We start from the raw sequence: 17,500 nt of genomic DNA, 5'->3' as shown, positions 1-17,500 counted from the left end.
CTCTCTCAGCCCTGAACAGACCACAGACCAGGGACCGGGCCTCTGGCAGAACCCAGACCCTGTGGACCTGAACTGATGCAGGAGGCCAAGTTCTTAGTTGGCGTTTTCTGGTTCAGGATTCTCGTGCCAGGTTTTTCCAAGTGTGTCAGAAAATGAAGTATGAAGTTACTTTGTGATCCGTGGAAACATCGGAGACGAGGAATGGAACTGCTTATTTTGCTATCACTCGTAATGGAAATACAAAAAAAACTACACACCGAATTGAACCAATCGCGTCGCGTCACGTTTCCTTCTGGCCCCGCCCTCGAATGCTACGTGGATCATGATATCACTTTAAAGTAGCGCTGGTCACGTTGACGTTAACGCGTGACGCGTTTCCGTGACGACTGACCGAAAAAAGACGTGCGCGACGTCATGTTTCACGATTTCCGCGCAGGTACGCTGGTTATTTGTTAGCGCTGCTCTTTTCCTTTAATAAACAGACCGCTCCAGTTCCACTGTAGGCTAACGCTAACAACGCTAGAGGAGCTAACTGGTAAATGTTGCCTAGATTGGTAACCGTAAACAATGACGCCACGCGTGTTTTTTTCCGGTCAGCCGTCATGGAAACGCGGCGGGTTAACTGTGGTTAAACGCGCTAGCGTGACCAGCGCTACGCTAAAGGTCTTCCATGAAGCAGTGTGAGTAGCACATCTAAAGGTCTGAGTGGACACCAGAGTGATTGACAGGTTGCATAAACGTACGTACGTCCACCTGCGCGGACGACCGTCTCCACAATGATTATGCAACGATTGTCAGAGTGCAGGTGTGTTGTTGTTGTTGTTGTTGCTGTTGTTGCTATGGTGAGCAAAAATGATTGGCCAGCCATGAGATGACTGTTAGCTTTCCAACACACACACACACACACACACTGTGAAATAAGCTCCCTGATTGCAGTGTTTTTTTCACGAGTGAAACAATTTGAATGGAGATGTGAAATGGGAAGTACATCATCGCATTACCGGAGCTCACACAGACACCAGGAGACACCAGCTGTGGACCAGAGGACACACCGACATGTCCTCTGTCCTTACACACACGCACACACACACACACACACACACGCACACACACAGTCAGCCGAGCTTCTTCACATCTTGTTTTTGTGACTCGACACAGAAGAAGTCAGGGTTTTTTATTTTGTGTTACTGTTAGGTGGACACACGCATGGAATCATCACCCTGTGTGTGTGTGTGTGTGTGTGTGTGTGTGTGTGTGTGTGTGTGTGTGTGTGTGTGTGTGTGTGTGTGTGTGTGTGTGTGTGTGTGTGAGGCGCAGCGTGAAACGATGATGGAGGTTTTCGTGACGTCCAAAGAACCTGAGGCAGTCATTATCTTTACTGCTGCATTTAGGAAAATAGTCTTTGTGTCACAACATGGCCGAAAGTGTGTGTGTCTGTGGGTGTTTGTGTGTGTGTGTGCGTGTGTGTGTGTGTGTCCTGAGGTTATTTATGAAGTGAGTCTACATAATTGTGTGCAGGTGTTTCTCTGACCTTTGTGTTTCTCCTTCTCCTGCAGAGACTGGTGGAGGCAGCAGAGGAAGCTCACCTGCAGCACGAGGAGGATCCTGACCTGCAGGTGTGTGTGTGTGTGTGTGTGTGTCTGTCTGTGTTTGTGTGTCTATGTGTGTCTGTGTTTGTTTGTTCATAGCATGGTTTGAATTAGCATAGAGGAGCTCACTCTGGAACACCGTCCATTTTTGTCTCAGGAGTTCCTGATGATGATAATAATAATATTCTCTGACAAACCTCATGCTATTCCAGTTGTTGCCACTAATGTGTGGGGGCGCTGCAGTCAAATCACGAGCTGCAGATCCGTTTTCAGGGGCTACTTATTTCTTACTTTATTAAAATACCTTTATTAAGAGGTATCTGACGCTGAATTACAAAAGGATTTACGGTAAAAAGTCTGCAGTCAAACTGGTTTTTAAGGACGTTGAGATCCGTTTTTCAAAATAAAACACTCGGATCACTGACAGTGTTCTGGAAACACCTTTTACGATGTTTGAAAATAAATCAAATTAAAGGTCAGATTTGCTCTTTTAATACAAAACTACTATCAACTTTACAGAATTATGGCTGTTACGTAGACCCTCCACGTCCAAAGTAAATAAATAAAATGATTTCTTTGTTACATGCAGCAAAAGAAACACAAAAACTCGCTCAAAGCCATGAATTGATGAGAAAACTTGTTGACAATTAACTTAATAATGGACTAATAAGCTGTACACACACGTACACTCAGATCTGAGCTGGATTAAACCGTGTTTCATCGCACGAACATCGTCTTCAGCTTGAATGTAAATACGACGTGAATGAAAAAGTCTCACGTTAGTTTGGTTCAGGTTAAAGATAAAGTGTGTGACGTCAGAATAAATCTACAGCTCGTCTAAAACGTCCTGACGGTGTTTACATATATTAGAGCGTGAGGCGTCTTATCTGGTTCTGTTCATCCTCCATGTCGACACTGAACAAACTCCGTTTTCAAGTCAGAAAAACATAAATCATGAATTATTTATGGGTGAAATCCACGGGGGGTTTTTGGGGGGTTTTTGGGGGGGGACTTCCACACCTCAGTTCTGCAGAGTCGAGCGAAAGCATTGAGTTTCATCGTCTCTGCAAACACAACCTGAACTCTGCAGCAGTGTGTGTGTGTGTGTGTGTGTGTGTGTGTGTGTGTGTGTGTGTGTGTGTGTGTGTGTGTGTGTGTCAGTCAAACACACACTTAAATAAAACAATAAACAGTCAGTGAGACACAAAGTGATCACAGTCTCTTTATTACATTATTACATATTATTACATGTTCAGACTTCAACAGTCAACAAGACACAATCATCTCAAAGACAAACATCATTTCACACATGTATAAAACCACTTAATATCTGATCAAAACCACTTAGTATCTGATCAAAACCACTTAGTATCTGATCTAAACCACTTATCTGATGAACAGCGTCTGCAGCTCTGTTTTCTCTCTAAGTTTCAATAATCCTGATTTAAGAAATCCAACATTTTCTCTGTTCTCTAAATTCAGCTTTGCTAACGATTGTGTCAAAGAAATCCTGACTTTATCTGACTGACACTAACACACTGTCCCTTTAACACACTCTGTTCATCTGTCACTCAAAGCTTCACTGGTAACATCTTCACTGGGTGATCTTCATCTTCATCACCAGTGTTAAAGTATGGAAACATGGTGTGTGTGAAAGTGTGTGTGTGTGTGTGTATGAGTGTGTTAGTATCAGGGTCAGAGAAGGACACTTGTCCTCTGTCCCAGTCCAGACTCACTCTGATCTTCTGGATCTTCTTCTTCAGCTGGAGAACAGACTCTTTACCTGGTGACTGTTCATAGTATTTATCTTTATAGAACAGTATCTTCCATAATCCAGACTCTATGTCTTTTCCTTTCCTCTGGACAGACTCTAAAACTCCCACTAACCACCATGTGTTGTCTCCAACATGGACGTCCCAGCTGTGAGTTCCTGAGTTAAAACCCTCAGAGCTCAGGACACTGTAGTAATGATCAATCCTCTCTGGATTATCAGGAACCTTCTGTTCATCTCCATATCTCACACTGGTCAGATCTTCAGACAGGATGAGTCCTGGACGAGCAGTGTTTGGGTCCAGAACCACAGGACTGTAGGAGACCATGTCCTTCATCTTGTTCCAGATGTTGAAGGTCAGGTTGCCCAGGTGTTTGGCCTCGTCTATCAGAGCTCCTGAGTGCAGCTGTGGAGGCTCCAGCAGGGGGCGCTGCTTCACTCTGTAGTTGAGCAGGAAGGAGACGTCTTCAGCTCTCAGCTCGTCCTCTGTGGCTCTGACTGTATCTGATAGAGCTTCTATGTCTCTGCTCAGAGCCTCCATCTTCTCCTTCATCATGAGACTCTTCTGCTCCTCTTCCTCCCTCAGTGCAGTCATCCTGGTCTCCTCTTCCTCTTCTAGAAACTGATGAAGCTGAAGAAACTGCTCCTTCATCTTTGTCTCTGTGCGTCGAGCCTGGACTTTAATGTGTTCTGCTGTTTCCTCAAACTCCACCTGAACTTCTTCCAGACTCTCTAAGTTCTTCTTGAAGGTCTCCAGAGTTTCCTGAAGGTCCTTCTTCTGTTGTTGAGCAGCTTCATCGATGGGTCTGAACTTGTGGCCGCTGTGTTTTTCTGAATCTCTGCAGACGAGACACACTGGCTGCTGATGGTCCAGACAGAAGAGTCTGAGTTTCTCAGAGTGTTGACTGCAGAGAACCTCTGAAGACCTCTGAGCTTTCTCTTGTAAGAAGGTCTCACACGTGTTCTTTAAAGCCAGGTTACATGGTGGTTCATCCATTAAAGACCTTTTCTTACAAACAGGACAGTCTGGTGTTGGTCTGTCTTTCCACCATGTCTTCACACAGTCTTTACAGAAGCTGTGGCTACAGGACAGAACCACAGGATCTCTGAAGACCTCATGACAGACGGAACAGCAGAGATCCTCCTCTAATCTGGAGGCCATTTTGTCTGTGAGAGAAGCTGAAAACAGAGCAGACTCAGAGTCAGGACTTCCTCCTCCTCCTCTACTGACTTCACTGAAGTTCACTTTGAGTCCAGGTTTTTGTCAAACTCACCTTCAGTGTGTGGACGAGAGGACGAAGCAGCGTCTTGTCTTCACCAGAGTCTGGTCTTCAGTCTGAGTCTCTTCACTCACCAACACAGACTGACTGTTTCCTGGTTCTTCTCTGGTGAGTCAGAGGAAGAGGGCGGAGCCTGGAACACAGATTGGGTTCTGTGTGTGTGTGTGTGTGTGTGTGTGTGTGTGTGTGTGTGTGTGTGTGTGTGTGTGTGTGTGTGTGTGTGTGTGTGTGTGTGTGTGTGTGTGTGTGTGTTAGCGTTGCACACACTCACTCACTCCCACACACACGACTGCTGCTGTGGCCGCAAATCCATTTGAGCAGCTTTCAGTTTCAATATGTGTGTGTGTGTGTGTGTGTGTGTGTGTGTGTGTGTGTGTGTGTGTGTGTGTGTGTGTGTGTGTGTGTGTGTGTGTGTGTGTGTGTGTGTGTGTGTGTGTGTGTGTGTGTGTGTGTGTGTGTGTGTGTGTGTGTGTGTGTGTGTGTGTGTGTGTGTGTTAAACATACACATAAATAAAACAATAAAACGTCAGTGAGACACAAAGTGATCACAGACTCTTTATTACATTATTACATATTATTACATGTTCAGACTTCAACAGTCAACAAGACACAATCATCTCAAAGACAAACATCATTTCACACATGTATAAAACCACTTAGTATCTGATCAAAACCACTTAAAGCTCACATAGAGTGGTCCTGTTGCACATATATGTTAGTTATGGAGGTCTACTTACATACATTAACTTGTTTTTATGCTCAAAAACCTCCTAGTTGCTGGAAAAGAGCCGATAGAAAACCTTTTTTCTGACGCTGTTCGTCAGCCGCGATATTTGAGACTCAACTCTCACCCAGAAGACAGAGTGTCTTGTGGTTGGTCAATACCAGGAAGTGACATATTCAGCACACCAGCTCTCAGAAGCGCAGCGCCCCCCTCTGGAACGGTGGATGCACTGCTCCTCATTATCAAAACATTGTTTAACAGTGTTTAAAAATAGCTTCTTCACGACTCCCCGCCTCAGTCCCTTTGACGACCTTTGACCCAGAGTCAGACCCAGAGTCAGAAGACACTGTCGCTCGTGAAACACCTCCACAACGGACGTTATTCTTCTTCTGTGGTTCAATGTACGCAACCGGATGTGCCCGGACTAGTGCCCGGAGCAGGAGGATCTGCTGTTCAGGAGAACCGCTGTTTACGTAACCGGACCGGGTTTTTCAGAGATCTCTCTGAGCCTGAGATTACAATAAAACACAGCGTTCTCAGCAGTGACTGAACTGTTTGTTTAGAACCTTCAGGGCTTCGTAAACAAGGTAATGACGCAGATACACACTAAAAAACAGCCTTAATAAGAACTTCAGGTCTAGGTCCACTTTAATATCTGATCAAAACCACTGGTCTGATGAACAGTGTCTGCAGCTCTGTTATCTCACTAAGTTTCAATAATCCTTCGTTTCGTGTGTGTGTGAGTGTGTGTGAGTGAGTGTGTGTGTGAGTGTGAGTGTGTGTGTGAGTGAGTGTGTGTGAGTGCTCTAAATCAAAGAAGCTGATACACACGTTATTTAATGTTGAATCTTATGCATTTAATCACCTGAACGTCTTATTACTGTGAGCTAATATATTTATATTTATATTTGTTAATAATGAGCAGAATCATGAGTCCATGTTAGAGACATGAGCTGATATTAAACACTACAACACTAACTTTTTATATTATCTATTTTATCTGTTAAAAAGTGAACTTTATATCCTGACGTCTGACACCAGTGTGTGTGTGTGTGTGTGTGTGTGTGTGTCCATTTAAAAAAATTTTTTTTTTCCAGTCTGAAAAAGCTTTTACCATTTCAATATATATGTATATATATTAATATGTATATGTATATACATGTATATGTATATGTGTATATATATGTATTTTTTCAGACTGTTTCATGAAGGCTAAACAAAATGGACGCCAAGCAAACGTAACTCAGCCCAGTTTCTCTCCCCCCCCCCCATAACATAGCAACACATGGTTCAGTCCAATCAGCTGACTCCAGTATTTAAGGCTCCTCCCCCCTCAGCTTCAGTTTTTTGCAGAAGCAGGAAGAAGTGTCACATGATCACATGGTAACTTGAGACTCTAGATAAAGAAAGTCAGGATTATTGAGGAAAGTGTAAGTGTGTGTGTGTGTGTGTGTGTGTGTGTGTGTGTGTGTGTGTGTGTGTGTGTGTGTGTCAGTCAAACACACACTTAAATAAAACAATAAACAGTCAGTGAGACACAAAGTGATCACAGTCTCTTTATTACATTATTACATATTATTACATGTTCAGACTTCAACAGTCAACAAGACACAATCATCTCAAAGACAAACATCATTTCACACATGTATAAAACCACTTAGTATCTGATCAAAACCACTTAGTATCTGATCAAAACCACTTAGTATCTGATCAAAACCACTTAGTATCTGATCAAAACTACTTAATATCTGATCAAAACCACTTCATATCTGATCTACACCACTTCATATCTGATCTAAACCACTTCATATCTGATCTAAACCACTTATCTGATGAACAGCGTCTGCAGCTCTGTTTTCTCTCTAAGTTTCAATAATCCTGATTTAAGAAATCCAACATTTTCTCTGTTCTCTAAATTCAGCTTTGCTAACGATTGTGTCAAAGAAATCCTGACTTTATCTGACTGACACTAACACACTGTCCCTTTAACACACTCTGTTCATCTGTCACTCAAAGCTTCACTGGTAACATCTTCAGTGGGTGATCTTCATCTTTATCACCAGTGTCAATGTATGGGAACATGGTGTGTGTGAAAGTGTGTGTGTGTGTGTATGAGTGTGTTAGTATCAGGATCAGAGAAGGACACTTGTCCTCTGTCCCAGTCCAGACTCACTCTGATCTTCTGGATCTTCTTCAGCTGGAGAACAGAGCATTTACCTGGTGACCCTTCATAGTATTTATCTTTATAGAACATTATCCTCCATAATCCAGACCGTATGTCTCCTTTCCTCTGGACAGACTCTAAAACTCCAACATTCCACCATGTGTTGTCTCCAACATGGACGTCCCAGCTGTGAGTTCCTGAGTTAAAACCCTCAGAGCTCAGGACACTGACGCAATAATCAATCCTCTCTGGATTATCAGGAACCTTCTGTTCATCTCCATATCTCACACTGGTCAGATCTTCAGACAGGATGAGTCCTGGACCAGCAGTGTTTGGGTCCAGAACCACAGGACTGTAGGAGACCACGTCCTTCATCTTGTTCCAGATGTTGAAGGTCAGGTTGCCCAGGTGTTTGGCCTCGTCTATCAGAGCTCCTGAGTGCAGCTGTGGAGGCTCCAGCAGGGGGCGCTGCTTCACTCTGTAGTTGAGCAGGAAGGAGACGTCTTCAGCTCTCAGCTCGTCCTCTGTGGCTCTGACTGTATCTGATAGAGCTTCTATGTCTCTGCTCAGAGCCTCCATCTTCTCCTTCATCATGAGACTCTTCTGCTCCTCTTCCTCCCTCAGTGCAGTCATCCTGGTCTCCTCTTCCTCTTCTAGAAACTGATGAAGCTGAAGAAACTTCTCCTTCATCCTTGTCTCTGTGCGTCGAGCCTGGACTTTAATGTGTTCTGCTGTTTCCTCAAACTTCACCTGAACTTCTTCCAGACTCTCTAAGTTCTTCTTGAAGGTCTCCAGAGTTTCCTGAAGGTCCTTCTTCTGTTGTTGAGCAGCTTCATCGATGGGTCTGAACTTGTGGCCGCTGTGTTTTTCTGAATCTCTGCAGACGAGACACACTGGCTGCTGATGGTCCAGACAGAAGAGTCTGAGTTTCTCAGAGTGTTGACTGCAGAGAACCTCTGAAGACCTCTGAGCTCTCTCCTGTAAGAAGGTCTCACACAAGTTCTTTAAAGCCAGGTTACATGGTGGTTCATCCATTAAAGACCTTTTCTTACAAACAGGACATTCTTGTGTTGTTTTGTCTTTCCACCATGTCTTCACACAGTCTTTACAGAAGCTGTGGCTACAGGACAGAACCACAGGATCTCTGAAGACCTCATGACAGACGGAACAGCAGAGATCCTCCTCTAATCTGGAGGCCATTTTGTCTGTGAGAGAAGCTGAAAACAGAGCAGACTCAGAGTCAGGACTTCCTCCTCCTCCTCTACTGACTTCACTGAAGTTCACTTTGAGTCCAGGTTTTTGTCAAACTCACCTTCAGTGTGTGGACGAGAGGACGAAGCAGCGTCTTGTCTTCACCAGAGTCTGGTCTTCAGTCTGCGTCTCTTCACTCACCAACACAGACTGACTGTTTCCTGGTTCTTCTCTGGTGAGTCAGAGGAAGAGGGCGGAGCCTGGAACACGGGTTGGGTTCTGTGTGTGTGTGTGTGTGTGTGTGTGTGTGGGGGGGGGGGGGGTGTGTGTGTGTGGGGGGGGGGTGTGTGTGTGTGTGTGTGTGTGTGTGTGTGTGTGTGTTAAACATACACATAAATAAAACAATAAAACGTCAGTGAGACACAAAGTGATCACAGTCTCTTTATTACATTATTACATATTATTACATGTTCAGACTTCAACAGTCAACAAGACACAATCATCTCAAAGACAAACATCATTTCACACATGTATAAAACCACTTAATATCTGATCAAAACCACTTAATATCTGATCAAAACCACTTATCTGATGAACAGCGTCTGCAGCTCTGTTTTCTCTCTAAGTTTCAATAATCCTGATTTAAGAAATCCAACATTTTCTCTGTTCTCTAAATTCAGCTTTGCTAACGATTGTGTCAAAGAAATCCTGACTTTATCTGACTGACACTAACACACTGTCCCTTTAACACACTCTGTTCATCTGTCACTCAAAGCTTCACTGGTAACATCTTCAATGGGTGATCTTCATCTTCATCACCAGTGCTAAAGTATGGAAACATGGTGTGTGTGAAAGTGTGTGTGTGTGTGTGTATGAGTGTGTTAGTATCAGGATCAGAGAAGGACACTTGTCCTCTGTCCCAGTCCAGACTCACTCTGATCTTCTGGATCTTCTTCAGCTGGAGAACAGAGCATTTACCTGGTGACCCTTCATAGTATTTATCTTTATAGAACATTATCCTCCATAATCCAGACCGTATGTCTCCTTTCCTCTGGACAGACTCTAAAACTCCAACATTCCACCATGTGTTGTCTCCAACATGGACGTCCCAGCTGTGAGTTCCTGAGTTAAAACCCTCAGAGCTCAGGACACTGATGTAATAATCAATCCTCTCTGGATTATCAGGAACCTTCTGTCTGTCTCCATATCTCACACTGGTCAGATCTTCAGACAGGATGAGTCCTGAACCAGCAGTGTTTGGGTCCAGAACCACAGGACTGTAGGAGACCACGTCCTTCATCTTGTTCCAGATGTTGAAGGTCAGGTTGCCCAGGTGTTTGGCCTCGTCTATCAGAGCTCCTGAGTGCAGCTGTGGAGGCTCCAGCAGGGGGCGCTGCTTCACTCTGTAGTTGAGCAGGAAGGAGACGTCTTCAGCTCTCAGCTCGTCCTCTGTGGCTCTGACTGTATCTGATAGAGCTTCTATGTCTCTGCTCAGAGCCTCCATCTTCTCCTTCATCATGAGACTCTTCTGCTCCTCTTCCTCCCTCAGTGCAGTCATCCTGGTCTCCTCTTCCTCTTCTAGAAACTGATGAAGCTGAAGAAACTTCTCCTTCATCCTTGTCTCTGTGCGTCGAGCCTGGACTTTAATGTGTTCTGCTGTTTCCTCAAACTTCACCTGAACTTCTTCCAGACTCTTTAAGTTCTTCTTGAAGGTCTCCAGAGTTTCCTGAAGGTCCTTCTTCTGTTGTTGAGCAGCTTCATCGATGGGTCTGAACTTGTGGCCGCTGTGTTTTTCTGAATCTCTGCAGACGACACACACTGGCTGCTGATGGTCCAGACAGAAGAGTCTGAGTTTCTCAGAGTGTTGACTGCAGAGAACCTCTGAAGACCTCTGAGCTCTCTCCTGTAAGAAGGTCTCACACAAGTTCTTTAAAGCCAGGTTACATGGTGGTTCATCCATTAAAGCCCTTCTCTTACAAACAGGACAGTCTTGTGTTGTTTTGTCTTTCCACCATGTCTTCACACAGTCTTTACAGAAGCTATGGCTACAGGACAGAACCACAGGATCTCTGAAGACCTCATGACAGACGGAACAGCAGAGATCCTCCTCTAATCTGGAGGCCATTTTGTCTGTGAGAGAAGCTGAAAACAGAGCAGACTCAGAGTCAGGACTTCCTCCTCCTCCTCTACTGACTTCACTGAAGTTCACTTTGAGTCCAGGTTTTTGTCAAACTCACCTTCAGTGTGTGGACGAGAGGACGAAGCAGCGTCTTGTCTTCACCAGAGTCTGGTCTTCAGTCTGCGTCTCTTCACTCACCAACACAGACTGACTGTTTCCTGGTTCTTCTCTGGTGAGTCAGAGGAAGAGGGCGGAGCCTGGAACACAGGTTGGGTTGTGTGTGTGTGTGTGTGTGTGTGTGTGTGTGTGTGTGTGTGTGTGTGTGTGTGTGTGTGTGTGTGTGTGTGTGTGTGTGTGTGTGTGTGTGTGTGTGTGTGTGTGTGTGTGTGTGTGTGTGTGTGTGTGTGTGTGTGTGTGTGTGTGTGTGTGTGTTAAACATACACATAAATAAATCAATAAAACGTCAGTGAGACACAAAGTGATCACAGTCTCTTTATTACATTATTACATATTATTACATGTTCAGACTTCAACAGTCAACAAGACACAATCATCTCAAAGACAAACATCATTTCACACATGTATAAAACCACTTAGTATCTGATCAAAACCACTTAAAGCTCCCATAGAGTGGTCCTGTTGCACATATATGTTAGTTATGGAGGTTTATTTACATACATTAACTTGTTTTTATGCTCAAAAACCTCCTAGTTGCTGGAAACGAGCCGATAGAAATCCTCTTTTCTGACGCTGTTCGTCAGCCGCGATATTTGAGACTCAACTCTCACCCAGAAGACAGAGTGTGTTGTGGTTGGTCAATACCAGGAAGTGACATATTCAGCACACCAGCTCCCCCCTCTGGAACGGTGGATGCACTGCTCCTCATTATCAAAACATTGTTTTAACAGTGTTTAAAAATAGCTTCTTCACGACTCCCCGCCTCAGTCCCTTTGACGACCTTTGACCCAGAGTCAGACCCAGAGTCAGAAGACACTGTCGCTCGTGAAACACCTCCACAACGGACGTTATTCTTCTTCTGCGGTTCAATGTACGCAACCGGATGTGCCCGGACTAGTGCCCGGAGCAGGACGATCTGCTGTTCAGGACCGGGTTTTTTCAGAGATCTCGCTGAGCCCGAGATTATAATAAAACACATCGTTCTCAGCAGTGACTGAACTGTTTGTTTAGAACCTTCAGGGCTTCATAAACAAGGTAATGATGCAGATACACACTAAAAAACAGCCTTAATAAGAACTTCAGGTCTAGGTCCACTTTAATATCTGATCAAAACCACTGGTCTGATGAACAGTGTCTGCAGCTCTGTTATCTCACTAAGTTTCAATAATCCTTCGTTTCGTGTGTGTGTGAGTGTGAGTGAGTGAGTGTGTGTGTGAGTGAGTGTGAGTGAGTGTGTGTGTGAGTGTGTGTGTGTGAGTGCTCTAAATCAAAGAAGCTGATACACACGTTATTTAATGTTGAATCTTATGCATTTAATCACCTGAACGTCTTATTACTGTGAGCTAATATATTTATATTTATATTTGTTAATAATGAGCAGAATCATGAGTCCATGTTAGAGACATGAGCTGATATTAAACACTACAACACTAACTTTTTATATTATCTATTTTATCTGTTAAAAAGTGAACTTTATATATGTGTGTGTGTGTGTGTGTCCATTTAAAAAAAAAATTTTTTTCCAGTCTGAAAAAGCTTTTACCATTTCAATATATATGTATATATATTAATATGTATATGTATATACATGTATATGTATATGTGTATATATATGTATTTTTTCAGACTGTTTCATGAAGGCTAAACAAAATGGACGCCAAGCAAACGTAACTCAGCCCAGTTTCTCTCCCCCCCCCCCATAACATAGCAACACATGGTTCAGTCCAATCAGCTGACTCCAGTATTTAAGGCTCCTCCCCCCTCAGCAGCAGTTTTTGCAGAAGCAGGAAGAAGTGTCACATGATCACATGGTAACTTGAGACTGTAGATAAAGAAAGTCAGGATTATTGAGGAGAATCTTCTTCTTCTTCTCTCTTTGACAAACATGTGAAGGTTCTTCACACACGAGTAAGAACGTTGTTGTTTTTTTCTTCTGGTTTTGTCTGTTCAGGCTTCTGTAGAAACAAAATGGCGTCCTCAGTAAAGTCAGACTTCGCTTAGCTCAGGCTACAGGAAACAAACAAAGCTAGCTGTGCTAACTTGTGTCCTCTGAATGTCCTCTGTGTCAGATTTTGACTTGTTGCTTTGATTGTTTGCTGTAGTTCATTCATTCATTCATTCATTCATTCATTCATTCATTCATTCATTCATTCATTCATGTGATTGTTTTGTTCATGTTGTATCAAAGTAAATTAATGAAATGTTGTTTCTGTTGCCTGTTTTTATGTTTGTAATAATCCTGAACACAGTTGTCTGGTTCTGGTCTAGTTCGGGTTCTGGTCTTACTCATTGAGTTCTGGTTTGGTTCAGGTCTACTTCCTTCTCATGTAGAGATCTGCTCTGGTTTTGTCTGGTTGGTTCCAGTCTGGTCTAATCTGGTTTGGTTTTGTCAGTTTCGGGTCTGTTTTTTTTACTCTGGTTCTGGTCTGGTCCAGTCTTTCCTTGGATCAATTTAGCCTTAAATGAGTTTCTTTTATGCGATCACTTCCACTCTTTGTTCTAAAGTGGTCTAGTCTTGGTTGGAGTTGGTCGTGCTTCAGGTCGGTTGGTTCTTCTGTGGTTCGTTCCAGGTTAAGGAGTCAAGTTTAGTCTCATATGTTCTGGTCTTGTCTTGTGTGGTTGGTTCCAGTCTATTCTTTGTCACCATGCTGGTCTGGTCTGGTCAGCTTGAGGTCTAGTTCTGTTCTGGTCTTGGTCTGGTTGATTCCAGTCTGGTCCATGTTTGTTTGGTTTAGTCCTGGTCTCATTTGTCTTGGTCTAGTTGGTTCTACTGTGGTTTATTCCAGATTGGTCTAGTTCTGGTCTGTTTTCTACTCTGGTTCTGGTCTGGTCCAGTCCTTTCTTGGATCAATTTTGCCTTAAATTAGTTTCTTTTATGAGATCACTTCCTCTCTTTGTTCTAAAGTGGTCTAGTCTGGGTTGGAGTTGGTCCTGCTTCAGGTCTAATGTTTGTTCTGGAATGATCTCTTCTGGTTTAGTCGTGATCAGTCTGGTCCAGGTTTGTTTGGATGTTATTTGGCTAACTATTGCTCTCATCTGTGCTGGTCCGGTTGGTTCTTCTGTGGTTCGTTCCAGGTTAAGGGGTCAAGTTTAGTCTCATATGTTCTGGTCTTGTCTTGTGTGGTTGGTTCCAGTGTATTATTGGGTACAATAGTGGTCTGGTCTGGTCAGATTGAGGTCTAGTTCTGTTCTGGTCTTGGTCTGGTTGATTCCAGTCTAGTCCATGTTTGTTTGGTTTAGTCCTGGTCTCATTTGTCTTGGTCTAGTTGGTTCTACTGTGGTTTATTCCAGGTTGGTCTAGTTCTGGTCTGTTTTCTACTCTGGTTCTGGTCTGGTCCAGTCTTTCCTTGGATCAATTTAGCCTTAAATGAGTTTCTTTTATGAGATCACTTTCACTCTTTGTTCTAAAGTGGTCTAGTCTGGGTTGGAGTTGGTCCTGCTTCAGGTCTAATGTTTGTTCTGGAATTATCTCTTCTGGTTTAGTCTGGTCCAGGTTTGTTTGGATGTTATTTGGCTAACTATTGCTCACCTGTGCTGGTCCGGTTGGTTCTTGGTTCCAAGTTAAGGGGTCAAGTTTAGTCTCATATGTTCTGGTCTTGTCTTGTGTGGTTTGTTCCAGTCTATTCTTTGGTACAATAGTGGGTCTGGTCTGGTCAGATTGAGGTCTAGTTCTGTTCTGGTTTTGGTCTGGTTGATTCCAATCTGGTCCATGTTTGTTTGGTTTAGTCCTGGTCTCATTTGTCTTGGTCTCGTTGGTTCTAGTGTGGTTTGTTCCAGGTTGGTTTGGTTCTTGTCTGGTCTGGTTCTGTATGTGTGTTCAGAAGGAGCAAATTAAATGTCAATTTTCATCCTGATTTAGTGAAAAACGTGAATTGGATTTAAGCATTTTTGTTACGATATTTACTGTGTGTGTGTGTGTGTGTGTGTGTGTGATCTCTAATAGCGTATACACCGTGCAGAATAAGCAGTAATTATCAGCAGCCTTGCTATAAATAAGCAGGTCCACGCCGTCGGGTGAAACCTCCTCCATTTACGATTCAGGGTTTATTCTCAAATGTTTGTGCTCTTTCTTCTGTTGCTATTGGATCCATATTTGGCTGCTGCCAGAGGTCTGATAGGAATGTCCTTATCGCTGCTTTCCAGAGCTCTTCTTCCTCTTCCATGTGAAATTGGCAGAATAATCTGCAGCGATTCCCTCCCTCCCTCGCTCTGTTCTCCTGCAGTGATGCTGCTGCTGCTGCTGCTGATGATGATGATGCTGCTGCTGCTGCTGCTGTTGTAAACATGGATGCAGCAGAGAGCAGCCTCCTCTGGCCTCTGCAGCCAATAAAAAGACGTCCTCAGAGGATCAGTCGCTGAGATAAAGATTCACGACTGCGCTGAACTCTTACTGTGATCGCTCGTCATAAACAATCCTTTGTTTCTAAAGATGTTAGCGTTAAGGCCACAGTAAACTTCTCCGGCTGCGTCGTGACGGATACGCGCTGCAGTTTCCCGCCCGATCAGCAGGGGTCGCTGCGCAAGGCTGTTGTGCTTTTGGCTACAGTGAGCAACGGCGTGTGTCACTGAACGCAGTTTTAAGATCATTTGAGGCGTGTTAAGATATGACGTATTTATAGTTTGGCAGCGACGTTGTCGGCGGTGATCAGCTCCTCCTCTGTGGACGCTCGGTGCTCACTGTGGTTGGCACAGAGCAGCGTTATCTCGGCTCTGCGTAACATACGTTACGCCTAACCTTTGCGCAGGAGTATAAATTGGGCTTTAGTGGTGGGATCCGTCCCAACACCTCCCCCTTAAAATGTCTCCTTGGTTTTTGAGCGCCCTCAACCGTAAATTCCCCTCGTTAAGGGAAGTGGTATTGGGACGCCACTATATGCAAATTAGCGTAGTGAACGTGACGAACGTGCTAACCTACGTCACGTGTTGACAATTCTGCCGGTGGAGAGTGCTACTGTTTTCATTCAGGAAAAATGGCGGCGGATCGGCCGTTTGTTTTTCTCCATCCTCGTAAACGCTAAATCGCGTATGCGGTCGGTCGAAATCTGACAAGTCCAGAGTATTCGTGTTCAAGTGAACGCCGGTACACACACATCCACACACTGACAAAACTACACACATGTAGCAGAGCTAGCTAGCGGCTATTTGCCGGGTGCTTTGAGAGCGTTTGCATGACGGGCAAAACTCTCCCGAAGCACTTAACGCAAATAGCCGCTAGTTAGCTAGTTAGCTAGCTGCTGCTGCTAGCTGATGTGTATCAAACCAACATATTCCAACACACTGTGCTTATTTGCAAAAATATATCACAACGAAATTGTTCCTCGGCAGATGTGGCCGCCATCTTTGTTGAAAAATATCAGCCGGCTCGCTGACTTTGCTAAGCATCATGGGTAATTTCATCTTCCAGACACATAGACACAGCACCCCCCGTGACCCTCTGGTGGAGGATAAAGAGGTAAATGATGGATGGATTAATGTTCTGTCATTTTTCTCCATTGAAAGTGAATGAAAGTCATCGCACAGACATGAGTAGACGATCAGCGTTCCTTCGAGTTGAACAGAAACCTCTCCACGTCCGTGTCCAGGTCCAGACTCAGTTTTGTTGTTCTGTTTCTAAGAGAATTCAGAGACTTTGAAGCTTCAACTCCAGTTTTATTAGAGAAAATCAACATTATTGATGATTTCCTGATCAGTGAAGCTCGGTTTCACGTCTCTACTCTGTCTCGACTAGAACTGCAACCATCAACCCTTAGATTAACCCTTAGTGCTTGTGTGTGTGTGTGTGTGTTTACAGAGATATTGGGTATGGATAATTGTGCAGAAATCACAAAAATAGACCGTTTTCCTTTAAGTTTCGTTCATAAAAACGAGACAAGTGAACTTTGAACTGTGTTATAATTCTCCTTTAAACATTTTGAGTACTTTTCGCTCAGGTTAACCTGTGGAAAGCTTTGTTCTAAATCAGTCACTGGACTTATTGTCTCCTATTTTGATAATGGATCAATTCAGGTGTTTTTTTTTTTGTTTTTTTTTTTTCTTCAAATGATTAAATCACATTTTCAGATTTTTCAGCTTCTTAAATGTGAAGATTTTCTGGTTTCTTTGATCCAAAAAAACAAAGAAATCATTAAAAACTGAGATTTTTTACACGTTTTCTGAACCAAATGTTATGAGAGATTGATGAAACTGGAACTTTACATAATGTGTGTGTGTGTGTCTGTGTGTGCGCATGTGTCTCAGTTTAATGCACTGCAGCGTTAAAGATCAGCTTGTTAACACAGTGATCAGTGACTGCATTAGTGGCTCCGCTTCACTCTGATGCTCCGGCGCCATAATTGACTACACACACACACACACACACACACACACACACACACACACACACACACACACACACATTACTGAAAGTGCCAGGCTGATGGAGGCGTTTTAATCCAAATTAAAGGCCACATGCTGTGAATTTAAATAAGTCTATTATCAGACTCATT

The 17,500-nt window shown here is 43.6% G+C and overlaps 5 protein-coding genes across 5 annotated transcripts in view; 1 reads left to right on the top strand and 4 right to left on the bottom strand.

The window, feature by feature from the left end:
• cacna2d3a (calcium channel, voltage-dependent, alpha 2/delta subunit 3a) overlaps nt 1–17,500 on the top strand; it is a gene marked incomplete at both ends in the record, with an annotated part of 143,308 nt that overhangs the window by 27,385 nt on the left and 98,423 nt on the right. Inside the window, one exon of the mRNA XM_083894955.1 lies at nt 1,557–1,616. Coding sequence (XP_083751081.1) covers nt 1,557–1,616 — 60 coding nt within the window. The remainder of the gene's footprint in view (nt 1–1,556; nt 1,617–17,500) is intronic.
• On the bottom strand, nt 3,094–4,543 carry LOC310932432 (E3 ubiquitin-protein ligase TRIM35-like). Its single transcript, XM_083895753.1, has one exon. The coding sequence runs from the start codon at nt 4,520–4,522 to the stop codon at nt 3,161–3,163; it is 1,362 nt and encodes a 453-aa protein (XP_083751879.1). The 5' UTR covers nt 4,523–4,543; the 3' UTR covers nt 3,094–3,160.
• On the bottom strand, nt 7,430–8,889 carry LOC310932429 (E3 ubiquitin-protein ligase TRIM35-like; the record flags this gene model as incomplete). The annotated part of the gene is made up of 2 exons (XM_083895750.1): nt 8,841–8,889; nt 7,430–8,745 (listed from the first exon to the last, which is right to left on the bottom strand). Exon 2 carries the CDS (start codon nt 8,726–8,728, stop codon nt 7,430–7,432), a length of 1,299 nt encoding a protein of 432 aa, XP_083751876.1. The 5' UTR covers nt 8,729–8,745; nt 8,841–8,889.
• Nucleotides 9,489–10,865, bottom strand: LOC310931704 (E3 ubiquitin-protein ligase TRIM35-like; the record flags this gene model as incomplete). The annotated part of the gene is made up of 1 exon (XM_083894935.1): nt 9,489–10,865. The coding sequence occupies exon 1, from the start codon at nt 10,842–10,844 to the stop codon at nt 9,489–9,491; it is 1,356 nt and encodes a 451-aa protein (XP_083751061.1). The 5' UTR covers nt 10,845–10,865.
• Nucleotides 15,843–17,500, bottom strand: part of lrtm1 (leucine rich repeats and transmembrane domains 1) — a 72,431-nt gene continuing 70,773 nt past the window's right edge. The window contains exon 5 of the transcript XR_014592938.1: nt 15,843–15,926. The gene's annotated coding sequence lies outside the window, so the exon portion shown is untranslated. The remainder of the gene's footprint in view (nt 15,927–17,500) is intronic.

Source organism: Microchirus variegatus (assembly GCF_963457635.1).
Source record: "Microchirus variegatus genome assembly, chromosome: 9".
NCBI lineage: Eukaryota > Metazoa > Chordata > Actinopteri > Pleuronectiformes > Soleidae > Microchirus > Microchirus variegatus.
This window is presented reverse-complemented; position numbering and strand designations above follow the sequence as displayed.

What these genes read in the sequence shown, in the direction of transcription:
- LOC310932432 (XM_083895753.1), bottom strand. Translation starts at nt 4,522, where the DNA reads ATGGCCTCCAGATTAGAGGAGGATCTCTGCTGTTCCGTCTGTCATGAG.